The 13,109-nt window shown below is 41.9% G+C and overlaps 1 protein-coding gene across 1 annotated transcript; it reads left to right on the forward strand.

Annotated features, from left to right (window-relative positions):
* The first annotated feature begins 127 nt into the window (after positions 1 to 127).
* On the forward strand, positions 128 to 12,653 carry bmerb1 (bMERB domain containing 1). The gene is made up of 6 exons (XM_032564282.1): positions 128 to 464; positions 4,587 to 4,707; positions 6,606 to 6,679; positions 9,650 to 9,764; positions 10,297 to 10,379; positions 10,483 to 12,653. The coding sequence occupies exons 1-6, from the start codon at positions 377 to 379 to the stop codon at positions 10,599 to 10,601; spliced, it is 600 nt and encodes a 199-aa protein (XP_032420173.1). The 5' UTR covers positions 128 to 376; the 3' UTR covers positions 10,602 to 12,653.
* The last annotated feature ends 456 nt before the right edge of the window (positions 12,654 to 13,109 follow it).

Genomic DNA, 13,109 nt, shown 5'->3' on the forward strand with positions numbered 1-13,109 from the left:
TCTAATAATCCGAATGTGTTTCACTGTGTGTGTGCGTGTGTGTGTGTGCGTGTGTAGGGGTGCGCGCGCGCGCGTGTGTGCAGGCCAGCTGTTTTATTTTTATCGTCATCACCATCAGCATCCCAGAGTTCGTTCGCGTCTTCCAGCTCCCCACATCTCCGCCCGCACTGCGCATGCTCCCAGCATCCCCCTCTATCCAGCAGGATTTGAAGACTCGGCTGAAGATGCTCTCAGCTCCTCGGGTCGCTGGTCGCTTGTCGCCGGGTGAACACTGACTCATCTGGAAGAACCCAAACAGGGAGGAGAAGCTGCAGATTATACCTTTAGGTTCTCACTCGCTCCTCGGATTTTTTCCTCCCTCCCCCTCCACTCCAGCATGGAGATGAAGAAGTCTTTCTCGGACACCGAGCGAGCGCTCCGGAGCTACGGCGCCGTGTCGCAAACGGCGTGGACGACGGACAAAGGTGGGCAACATGCATCCGGGTGTACTGATGTTTTAAACGCAGAGCTCTTTCCAATACAAAGCCCGGTGTTGTAGTTTTAATTTCGGTCGGCGCTGAAATGGTTAATGTGTGACTCACAAAAGCGTTTTGATGTATCGACAGCCTGACGTTGCTTAAGTGCTATTAAGGCCTATTACTTACTTACATGACCACGGTGGGTAATAAGAGGCTGCGGATGACTTTGAGTCAATATACATCCCTAAAGCCTTAGATCATAATTGCACTAACAAACACAGCACTAAATCTTACAGCGAACATTACGGTGTGCAGGATGCATGAACGTGTTAGTTACTGTCAAAAACTAAACACTGGCAACTGTAAGCCGAGGAGGAGTTTGCATGGGGCTGATGACTCAGACTGAGTAGACTAATAAGGATTTACGGTAACTCTGATTGACGCATTAAACATCATTTTAAAAAGCGTCATTATGCAGGGTTATTGCTTTGATTTTTAAAAAATGTGATTGCAATCTTCAAGATGACTGTAAATTACATTTGTTTTTGTGATTATTCTAATTACTTGTTAAACCTTTGAAGAAACTTTCATTTTACTTATAATTAACTTAATGTTTTAAAAGTTTGCTTACATCACATTAGATGTCTTAATTATTTTCTCCTGTTCCAACATCTAAACCTGTAAAAAATAAAAATAAAAAAATCAATGACCCGGCTTACATGACATCTGTTATTTTACTTTATGGATCCCCGTTGGTTCTGATAACTCACTAAGGTGTGAGGAAACACTTAATTCAGTGGTTGTTGTTTTTTTGTGTGTCTTGACTTAGTTGCTGTGTTTGCATTTCATTATCCCCAAAATATAAATGCATATTTATAGAGCACTTTGTGGTTTGTATTCGGTGCTCACCTGGTTCTCTTGTCTAAGTGTGGGGAGGTCCGGTCCAGCAGCAGCACCAGCAGCAGCAGAGCATTCAGCGTGACTGCAGGATATGTCAGGGGCGTCTGCATCGGGTGACATACGCTGACATTTCTATGTTGTTTAGTTCGGTGTGGGTGCTGCAGAGTTTTCAGGCAGTTTGATGAGGAGCACGCCCTTTTATGTAAATAGGGTTAAATAAACCTGAATAATTATACGTGGCATTACACTACTTTGCTCATAAAACAATGGGTGGTAGTCTGCAGGTCAACTGTTAGAGGTTCATAGAAAACTTTAATTAATTGTCCTGTGGTTTTAATTTTTTGTTGATATGAGAAGAAGCTATAGAGATATCATGTAGGTGTCACATCAGCACCTTTAGTGGTAAAGTATCGGTCTACTGCAACTTGTTCCATCTGTTTATAGACACCTGGCCTCTATTTATGGTGGAAGAAGAAGGAAGAAGAGGAAAACAACACCTTAGCTTGTGTTATGCTGCAACTCTGTGATACCCGCCTTGAATTACCACGAGTGTTTATTATCTACAAGCACATTAAATGATTTGAAACCATAAGCAGACAGAAAAGAAACTGAGTGGTCCTGCGCAGACATTTATGTGGTGAGTCAGCTCCATCTACGTGCAGAACCCCACAGAAACAGACTGCAGCGCCCGGCCAGCTGGTCTTCCACTGCTACAGTATAAACCATGGATTCATCATCGCTGTTGACTCAGGAAAAACAGGGAACTTGAGTTGTTTACACAGTTCCTATATATATGAAGGGGGTTGTTGTTTATCAGTGTATTTCTCTGTCAGTGGGTTTCACTGCAGCATGGACGAAAGTAATGGCCACATGATTAAGGGAACTCTATTAAAGGTTTAAATTATAAGAAGGTATAGCCGGCTCAAGGCATAAGCGTACAAAGCTGCTGCCTCCAGACTAACAGCGGTCCCCCAAGAGCAGTAGAATATTGAAACGTCTAATGTGATGTTTGGCTTTTTGCAGAGGTGATTTATCCGTGAAAAATGTTCAAAACAAAACTTGTGACCCTCTTGCTTTGAAATCACCAAATCAGTATAGGGTCTTTTTTTCCCCCCAAACAAATTGTGCTGCTGTTGTTGTTGTTGTTGAAAAGGTTAGTGCTTTAGAAGTGGGCTAGATACTACATGTTGCAATCCTCTAAACTCCAGAAATAACAAAAACAACTTAACATCAAGAAATATTCATGGTTATTCTCATAACTATGTAGATTATTTTCAATTTCTTTGCAAATGCACATTTGAAAAGTATGGCGTGCACTGTAGTTATCACCTTTTACTCTGATAAGAACCAGTTCAACCACTTGAAGTCACTTAGTAAATCAAGTCTATCTATATGCAATTTCACTTCTGTTTCTACTGATCCTCTCTGACTCAGGTTGTTGTAACTGCTGTTAGCCTTTTCTTACAGTGATTTTGGATTTCCAGTGCCTTGGCGTGAATCACAGCAGCTTCACAGTTTCTGAGAAAATCAACAAATTCTCTAAGTTCAAAGCTGTCCTTAGACCTTAACTTGGAGCATTAACTCAGCTCAGCTTGTCACTCTATGACTTTGCAGATACGAAGGGGATTCTGTGGATTTAACAGAGTGTTCTCTTTCAGCTTTACATATCTTAGGTCTGAAAAGTTTGACTCTTTTTCTTTGCAAAATATCTAAAGCACAGCCTGATGGATGGAGAGCATCTGTGAACTTCAATTTCCACATATTGCACCAGATTTTGAGTTGGATTCAGGTCTTTGACTAGGCCCTTCTAACACATAAACAAGGTTTGACCCAAACCTTCCCTTTTGTAGCTCTAGGTTCATGCGCATCATCGAACATCCAGCTCCATCCCTCCTGTACGGCGCGAAGAAAAACATCCCCATAGGTTTTTCTGTGAGGATGGTGCTTTCAGGGTTATGTGCAGTGTTGGTTTTTCCAAACGTAGACTTTTGTATGTAGTCTAAAAAGTTCTGTTTTGGCTTCATCTCATGATTACACCTTCTCCGCATCAGTTAGTTTGTTATGCCACCTACTTGTGACAAGCAGAAAACACGACTTCTCATGGATTCCTTTGAACGATGGCTTTCTTCTTCTACTCGTTCATAAAGAGTCCGATTTATGCCATGCATGCAGAACGAACAGTAGTTGTCAACATTTTTTGATCAACACTTTCCTTTCCCACTCTGTTAGGTGTGGGATGATTAATTGTGATGATGACCTTCATAACAGATTCAACATTTTTCCACCACCTTATTCCTGACCTTTCTGCTGTGTTTCTTGGTTTCCATGACGCTTTTTCTTTTCTTTAATGTTTTGTCACAAACCTCCGAGGCCTTCATATAACATCTGGATTAATGAGATTAATTTAAAGCCAGACGGACATCTAATGAGGGAACATCTGGATACCATTGAATTTAATTTAGGGGTATTAAAGCAATGTGGTTCATACACATACCTCATTTTTTTTATACTTTTGTTATGTGGACAAAAATTAAACCATGTATAATATCTGTTCTACTTTAAAATTCTGAATTATTTTGTTGCTTTAATGTCATTATAAAACCCCCCAGCGTGGTTAAGCCGCTGTAGCTCGGATGTAACAAGACCAGATCTGTGCTGCTAACCGAGAGCCGAGCTGCTGTTTGTGTGCTGGAAAGGTCAGCACCGTGCTAGTGGCTGCAGATCCTGGAGCATCTTCAGCAGTAAATTGATCAGCGGATTAAGTGGTTTGCAAAGATCGTCATCAGAGGCTGCAGTTTGTGCACATAATTGCCAGATGTGCTGTGTAAAATCGATGCCAGCACAGAGGGGGTTTCCTCCCCTTCTGCAACAATAACAGCCGTCACCTCGGGAAGATTATTCAGTCGGACTCAAAATAAACTATTAAAAAAAAAAAAAAAAACGTCCTGCTGCTCTCTCCGGAAATCTCACCCGTCCCCGGCTGTGTGAAGAGACTCGTCACATGAAAAGCGCAACATCGCCTGATGTCATGGTGAAGCTTCCAAGAAATGAAAACACTCTGAGGTTTGCAGTCATTCAGAATCAGCTGGAGCTTTTTTTTTTTTACTCTGCAGCGTGGAGTGAGCGCTCTCTGTATTTACAACATCACTGCTTGAAACTAAGGGGGGGAACTAGGCCTACTCGTTTCTGTTTCCTTCCCATCACACTGGGGCTCTGTTTCACTCGCAGGTCACTCCGATGTGTCCATGGCGGAGAGCACCATGTCTCCGGAGGAGATCGAGGTGGAGATGGCTCGCATCCAGCGCCTGCGGGAGGTCCTGGTGCGCAGGGAGTCGGAGCTGCGCTTCATGTGAGTGTGACTCCTCCGTGTCGTTTCACACCGATGCGAACAGAATGTGACAGGAGAGGTAATCGGTGAAGTGGCGTCACGCTTCCTGCAGCGGTCCTCGGCAGGGCGAATGAGCTTCATCTTGTCGCAGCGAGACTTTTTGGGAGGATTTCAGATGCTGCTTTACTTCAGACACTCTATGAACTGGGCGTTTGAGAGCGTCCATTGATTATTCAGCGAGCGTAACGCCGCCAGCAGACCAATGAGTCACTGTGATGAAGCTGCTGGCAGCTTCACGGATTATACATCAGTTTTCCGGAGGGAGTTTAAAACTGTTTCCTTACACAGTCTGCTTTTTAAATGTTGTTTTTTTTTTATTTTCACAGCAGATAGTTGAAATCAGATTCAATGGTTTAATGCCTGTCTACCATTAAAAGCAGAGTAAACTTTTATCTGCTTTAGGTTGGTTAGCTTTGAATTATAACTGCTTGCTAACAGTCAAAATAATAAGAGTTACAAAACACTTTCTGGAGATTATTTTAAACCTTTATTCAATGCCAGAAATGTACATGTATATATTTTTTTAGTATTTAGGAAGAATTGGCTTTAATGCTGTATGGCCGGGATCAAACATTTTTCCTTCACAAGCTGCTTTCAGTAGTTTGCTGGAATTTCAACCGATCGTCACTCCAAAACTGAGTTGGGTCAATGTTTGTTGTCCAAGTTTTGGCTTCCTGGCTCATGTCTTGAGGTGTTGCTTCAAAATTTCCACGTACTACCTTTCCTTGTGATATCATAGAGGAGAGGAATCAGGAGTTAAGTAGTGCTGAAGACGACAACTTCCACAAAATAATAATTGTCAGGGGAAAAGTGTGACGATCTGGTTGAAGATGAGGGCAGTGAGGGTGAAACTACAACAACGGGCATCTTTAGTGATGGCTGTGGAGTTACGAGAGCCTCTGTCTCTTCACCCAATTCAGCTTCAACTCTCTGTTTCTGGAGTTTTATTGGTGTCTGTTTTTGACCGCACAACAACAATTTGAAGGGCAAAACAGAAATCTTCAGGCTTCGTCAGGTCTGCTATCTGCTAACCTCTCAGTCTGCAGTGGCAAGACGTCACATACACCCAGTGTGGACGTCAACGTACGGACGTGGCCGGGATCCGCGGATAGCATTTAGAGGGCAACACAAGTGAGGAAACACAGGCAAAGAAGGGAGGGAGGTGTTAAGCAGAGTGACAGTAAGAAGATGAAGAAGAAGAAGAGGAGGAGGGAGGGAGGGTGTGGATGAGTCATAGGTCTGATCTGTCATGGCGTGAAACAAATCTGTGGATGATGTCAGAGACGGGAGGGATTCAGGCGGGAATTTGCCCGATGGAGGACCAATAAAGAGTTCTCCAGAGAGATGAGTTTTGTTGATGCATCTTTCTTCATCATGTTTATGATTTGTGACAGATGCCTGAGGCTGACGCAAGCCTGGTTTGGTAACATCTGAGAGACTGTTTAAATATCAGAGTGCAAACAACTAGCCTCCGTCAGTCGATTTATGCTTTCGTAGAGAAATGAAGTTGTGAAGCATAATAAAGCTGTTGGGAAGACCCACTGGAGAGTAATTTATCCAGAACGCAACTTTGCTGCTTGATTTAAAATGTGACTTTCTGCTTTTTGTTGAACCTATAAACATAATTTCTTTTATGACAGGATATTTTGCGGACCATATCCTGTCTGACAAACCTTCTCCTTCGCGTCTTTTGCTTTTGCTTTTTTTTTTCCCCCCAGCATCCTCTAAACAAAACAAGCCTCTCTGACAACTCAGTCTGATTTCCAAAATAAATTGAGCTAACAATATAAGAAGCCCTTTAATCTGATGGAGGCCATTGACTCATTGTTCTGTTTCTCTCTATTTGTTTTGTATCTCAGGATGGATGACATTCAGCTCTGCAAAGACATCATGAGCCTAAAGCAGGAGCTGAGACAGATTGTTTCAGTACCAGGTACGTTGGCGTATATTCTGCTGCGCACAACTACGAAGGAGATTGCATTTTATATGAACAGAACTGAGGAAAATATCAGTCGTCCCTCTCCGAACTTCACCAAAGAGAAGCATTTTGGTTTCGAAGTACAAGCTGCACCAAAGCAGAGAGGAAAATCTCACACTGCCTTGTAAAGCATATTGTAAGGCAATTTGTCATGTTGCTTGCAACCACAACATTTCAGAGTGTGCATTGAGATTTTATGTGCTATCAGGGGTGTCAAACTCCAGTCCTCAAGGGCCGCTGTCCTGCAGTTTTCAGATGTGCCACAGGTACAAAACGCTGGAATGAAATGGCTTAATTACCTCCTTCTTGTGTAGATCAGTTCTCCAGAGTCTTAATGACCTAATTATTCTATTCAGGTGGTGCAGCAGAGGCACATCTAAAAGTTGCAGGACAGCGGCCCTCCAGGACTGGAGTTTGACACCTGTGTGCCAGACCAACAGAGTGTGCTCTGTTGGTCTGGCACACTGACCAACAGAGCAGAGTGTGCTCAACAGAGTGTCAATTCGCACTAACAGATTACTGTGAATTGTAAAATTGAACAGAATCACTACGTTGTTTTAAAATCATCTAACAAATAGGATTTGAAAATGGCGTTGCTTGCTTTCAGTCAGTTTGTGTCAACAGAACCGCCTTTCTAACACTTGAATGCTTTCACAATTAAACACAATAACTAATGAACAAAAAGAGTCACCAGAAAATACTCTACTGATCTGACAAAATATGAAAAACTCTAAATTTTACAAATACTTTTGCGAGGGCCCAATTAAAAAACAGATATTTTTTACAGTAAATGATTAAAAATGCAACTTCCTCTGTGATGGATTCGTCCTTTCTTTGGATACGTTTTTTTTTTTTTTAAAGCCGAACAGTCTTAATTTCTTTCTGAAATATTTTATGACTTAGATAAGGGGCGTCAAACTCGTTTTCATTTCGGGCCGTATCAACATGGAGAATGTCTCCTAAGGGACGGTTTGTGGCAGAATGTGTTGATAAAACCCATAAACAAACTGATAAAACATGAATAAACAGCCGACTCTACATTTGATGAGCACTTCTCGAAATTAAATAACATCAGATATATTTTCACCTTGATCCAGTTTGGCAGAATGAAATTGCTTTGTTTTGATTGATAAAATAAGAATTAGGCACGCAATTGTTATATTAAAGAATGTTTTATTTCTAGGGGCCACATATAAACTTCTGATGAGCTGGATTTGATCCACGGGCCTTGAGTTTGACACGTTTTTTTTTTTCTGCGGATAAAAATTAATCGGAACACATACTGTACATCAGAAGCAGCCAGACAGTTTCCAGATAAAAATTCACATAATTGAATATAATAGTAACGACAGTAAAAACTCTAATGGAGGCATAACTCTACACCCGTGTGATGCGCATCCTGAGCGTGGTAAAGTTCTCCTCTGACGTCAGCAGCGTCTCCCATAGTAACACAAAGCAGGGAGTTGAGATAAAAACCTGGCAACAGCAGGATAACACGCCCCCTGATAGAGAATGTACATCTTGTTTCATTATATGTCAGAGTCTGCGTGTGTGAGGTGGAGAGGAGGTGGCGGTGTCATGTTCAAGGACGCACATGACAACACACGGGTGGCGTCTCAAACATGGGGGTGGGGGGGATTTTATTTTAAAGCTGGGAAAGAAAATAAGTGGATCACCTGACAACCTGTAGACATCTGCTGCTGTCATGATGGGATGTTTGTGTTTATCGGTGAAAAAAATAAGAACGTCACCTTGGCTTATTTAGTCTTTATATTCTTGTTTCTTGATAAGTAAAGCCTAAAACATTTCATTAGCATCATATCAGCATTAGCTTTCCTCACACAGAAACATCCTGCTGAAAATGGGCCTAATTGCTTAGCTTGTTGACTCTGAGTAATAAAATGTTTGCTTCCTGAATGTCCCAGCTCATTAAAACCAACACAGAGGTCAACATCCTCCCCCCTCCTCCCTCCGTTTCTTCTTTTGGACCCACTTCTCAGTGGATCTGCTCATGTTCTGTTGATCATTATCGTCCCGGTCGCTCAGGCAGATGGTACTGACGCAACGCACACCGCTCTGTCTCTGCTGCAGGATCTGATCCCAGCCGCCTCAAGTACCCAAAACCAGAGCAGCTTTATTTCTGCCACTGTTGCTATGACTCTGTTCTCCCGAAAAGATTTCTGCGTTTCTGAGCGAGAGCTGCGTTTCCGATCTATCTGGTGCTCGAGCAGCAAAGTAAAGAGCGGGTCACATCTGATGTGAGCAACAAGCCTTGTGATAAATTCATCTTTTTAACTGAGGCAGGGATAACTTCACTCTCCAGCTAAAAGATTTTGTCTGAAGCAAAGTCTCAGGTGCCCCACTTATTGACAACTCTGCCGATAGCCATGAAAGTGAAACAAAAAAAAAATATTGCAGTATTTCAGCAGCAGATGGAGCAACTGGAGGGCCTCCAGTTATTCCAGCTCAGGACAACGAGTGGCGCCCCTCTCCCTGAGTTCTGCACCCTTCAGATTGTTCTGCCCCCACGGGGGCAGTCACTGTAGCTGCAATGCCCCACTTTCACTTCCAGACAGGACAAAGAGCCGACGTGTGCAGATGACTCGTTTTATTTCCCTTTTTTCCCCCCTGTCCTGAGACAACCTGCCTATTCAGCTGCAAGCATGCGTACATGCATGTTCATATGATACAGTAGGCGGCTCTGGTTTTTCCACTGATGCGTGAAAGTCAGACAATAGTAAAACGGATGTTCTCTCTAAAGAGAAAGTAAGCTCTCTGGTATTTGTATATTGAAGTTAATGCTTTATTTGCCATTAATAGCAAAGAGAGAGTTAAGGATCTATTTGCGATGTTGGGATTTAGAAAATGGTTCATTTGTAGTCTACACTGTTATTAATACAATATTTTTTTGTCATTTGCCAAAAGAGAAAGAAAAGAACAAGAAACACAAGCAGCGGGAGGAGGAGCTGATCCTAAAGATCCATAAACTGGTGCAGAAAAGGGATTTCCTGGTGGACGACGCCGAGGTGGAGAGATTAAGGTACCACCTGCATGACGGGCAGAGTTAATATCCGGGATTTTGTCTCTTAGTGCAGCTGTGCCTGAGTGTTTCATACAGACATGGTGCGGGAGAAACAAAGTGAATGAGATGGACGAGTCTGAATATTATTCATCCTATTATAAGTGAAATAACTGGTTTTCCATCAATATTAAGGAGCTATTGACTTAAAAGAAGCATTTGTCTTACTGAAATGTTAGTTTTTTCTCATTTGCACTAGAAACTAAACCAAAAAGACTTGGTAAGATTTTATGTTTTTGCCGTCTACTATTCGCTTGAGTGACTTCATTCAGAAAAATGTTGTTTTGAAGCGATGCTGCTCTCGCTCAACCCACCTCTGGAAAAAAAAAAAACTGTCAGAGCTAATTGAGTTTGGATTTTGTCTTTCAGACTAATTGATTTAGTCAACAAGGCCAAAGCTTTAATAAACCATGCAGAATACAGGTTCTGTTTGGTCTGGTCAGATAACTGCTGATGTTTATTGAGCTGCATTAGAGGTGTGATCGTTCCTCAGGGAGAAGGAGGAGGACAAGGAGATGGCCGAGTTCCTCCGGCTGAAGCTCCGGCCTCTGGAGCAGAAACTCAAAGCCACGGCGAGTGAGTCAGAGCTTCAAAACTCACCTTCAGAGACGGAAACTAGCCGCACATGTGCTTTTTTTTTGTTTGTTTTTTAAATCTCTGTCCTCTAATTTCATTGCAGATCCTCAAAAGCCCAAGCGACAGATCCCAGAGCCGCCTCCCAACAAACCCTTCATCACCAAGTCAGGGGCGGCCATCATCAAGGACTGCTGCGGAGTCGCCCAGTGTGCTGTAATGTAACCGACCCCCTTATCGACGGTCGCTACTCTCATGTCACATGACCCAAACACTTCCTGTTTCTCAGAGAACCACAGACAGCAGCACTCGCCCTCGAGCCCGTTCAGGAATCAGATCTATTTCCCTGCTGCAGGCGCGTGGGAACTGATCCCTGATCAGTGTTCAAGGTGGGGTGTTTTACAGTGGGAGCACATCTACCAGGACTGAACATGAACTAAGCAGAGCTGTAAATAGAGTCTGATAGCTGTTTGGTTGATGTATTTATGCAGAGGCAGGTCAGGTCCTTCTCGTATGTCGCATTCCTTTTAAGGTGAGGATGCGTCCAAAAGCACAATATCCATCACATCAGTGATTAGCGGGGTTCTCTGACATGAACATGAAGCCTCTCATCGTGTCATTTAGGACAACAGTTCTCATTCATAAGCTATTATTATTTATCCCAGTTTGTGAGTCTAAGTTGTTCCGATGAGCAAATTTGATCCATGAATTGGTTCATGTTTAAAGGTCGGGTGGCAGTGGATACTTTTGTACATCAAAGTCAGCAGTTTACAAGTAAACAATCCCTGCAGTAGGCAATATTGGATAAAAATGTATAAAAATAACTAATCTCATGCTGATTTAAAACGCTTTCACTGCTGCAAATGCTGCTGCAAACAGTTGATCCAATCAGACTTGATTTCAGCAATTTTGACGAGCTGTTCTCTACGAATGCCAAAATCAGACGGTTGTAAACATTTGTTTGGATATCTTTACCTGAAGATTATTAGTTATTTCTCTCATCTTGATGTTGAAAATCTTATTTTCCAACAACAAATGTTTTCCTCTCCGATTTTCACGAGATAACGGAGCCTGTTTTCTAATATCTTTCAAACCTCCTTGTCATAGTGTTGCGTTTATCGTGCACGCTTTAGTTCTTTCCCTGGTTTATCACACCTGAATCAGCCGTGTTGGAGACACGCCTGAAACTGGAGACAACAAATGTCTGGAGGATCCAAACCTTGTGGCGGTGGACTCCCAACTCCAGTCCTACTGACCTGCAACTTTTGGATGCATTTCTGCATCTACAGACCTGCTGCAGGTTCTAAAACTATGAGAGTGCCCCACACCATCATACTGCCACCACCATGGTTCACTGTATGGTGCTTTTTTTCCTCCCCCTGGAAATGCTGTTAGGTTTAGGTCAGATATAACAGCACACACCTTTAAAAAGTTTTTATCTTTTCTCAATAGTCTTGGCCATCATGGGTACCATTGGAGAGTTGTGCAGGTTTTCTTGTTTTCTCCTTTTGTGGATAACAGCTCTCAATGGGGTCCCAAAGTTTTAGAAATGGCTTCATAAGAGGTTGACTGTTTGGACCAAAAAAATCCTAACAATCTGGCATAGATCAGGTAACGCACATCTCTGCTTTCTGATAAACCTCTCAGTTTGGCGTCTGATCAAAGATGAGAATCCACTGAAATGACAACCGGGTTGATGAGGCAGGACCTTCCTGCTCTCTGGAATTTTATTTTATGTAAACACAGAGGGGGGAAAAAAAAACAGGTGGAGATTGCTGACTGGCATGAAGTCTGATGTCACTTTTGTTCTTTAATGTTACTCCGAGTCACAGTTCAACGCTTGTAAATACCTCCAATGTAATCATTGGTCATGCTTCCTCATTCTGCAGGGTCACTTATAGACACCATCAACAACCTGGACATAACAGACAGTACGACCTCACCTGTGGTGATCATAAACCCTCAAAAAAAAAAATTGCATCCTTTAAATTTAATCTTGCATTTCTATGATAAACACCAGGAAAGGAATGAAGCCCTTTTAAATGCCTCCAATAAACAGTGTGTGCTTGAGTGTATTTAGGACTTTAGCGACTCGCGTCAAGAAAACTGTTGATCTCTTATCACTTCTTTCTTCTGATAACTTGACGTCCTGTAAGTGTAGTGACTTTATAAAAGTTCTGCTGTTTAAAAAAATAAAATAAAATAAACAAATACACAGAAAATAAGCTGAAAACACTTATAAATATGTTTCAATAAAGAGCATCTTTCAAGAACGAACCGTGTCATGTTTGCCCTCTGCAAGTACAGGTACCTTTACAATGAAAATGCTATTAAAATGTCAACTTGTTTCACTCGGCTCAAATTCTTTTTTTGGGGTGGCGAGTATATACTTTGGTTAATTTGGATGATTCCACCTAATAAGATGCCAAAAATGTAGGCTCTTAGAAGTGGAACGTATAAAAATTAACTTATAAACGGCCTAAACAGTCATTGGCATCCTAAAACTAATTAGTATCACCAATTAGAATTGGTGATACTAATTACCAGCAATAATTATTATCACTTAGTAATAAATACTAAGGTTTAATTACCTCACAATTGAACTTTATTAGATATTGTATTACTAAAGTGAACATTGCGTTTTCGCTTTCTTTTAAGCCATAAATCATCAAAATGAACTCAAACAATACGTCCATCTGCATGACTTTACAAGCGCCAGAAACTAAACTGCTC

This window comes from Xiphophorus hellerii, chromosome 5 (genome assembly GCF_003331165.1).
Source record: "Xiphophorus hellerii strain 12219 chromosome 5, Xiphophorus_hellerii-4.1, whole genome shotgun sequence".
Taxonomy (NCBI): domain Eukaryota; kingdom Metazoa; phylum Chordata; class Actinopteri; order Cyprinodontiformes; family Poeciliidae; genus Xiphophorus; species Xiphophorus hellerii.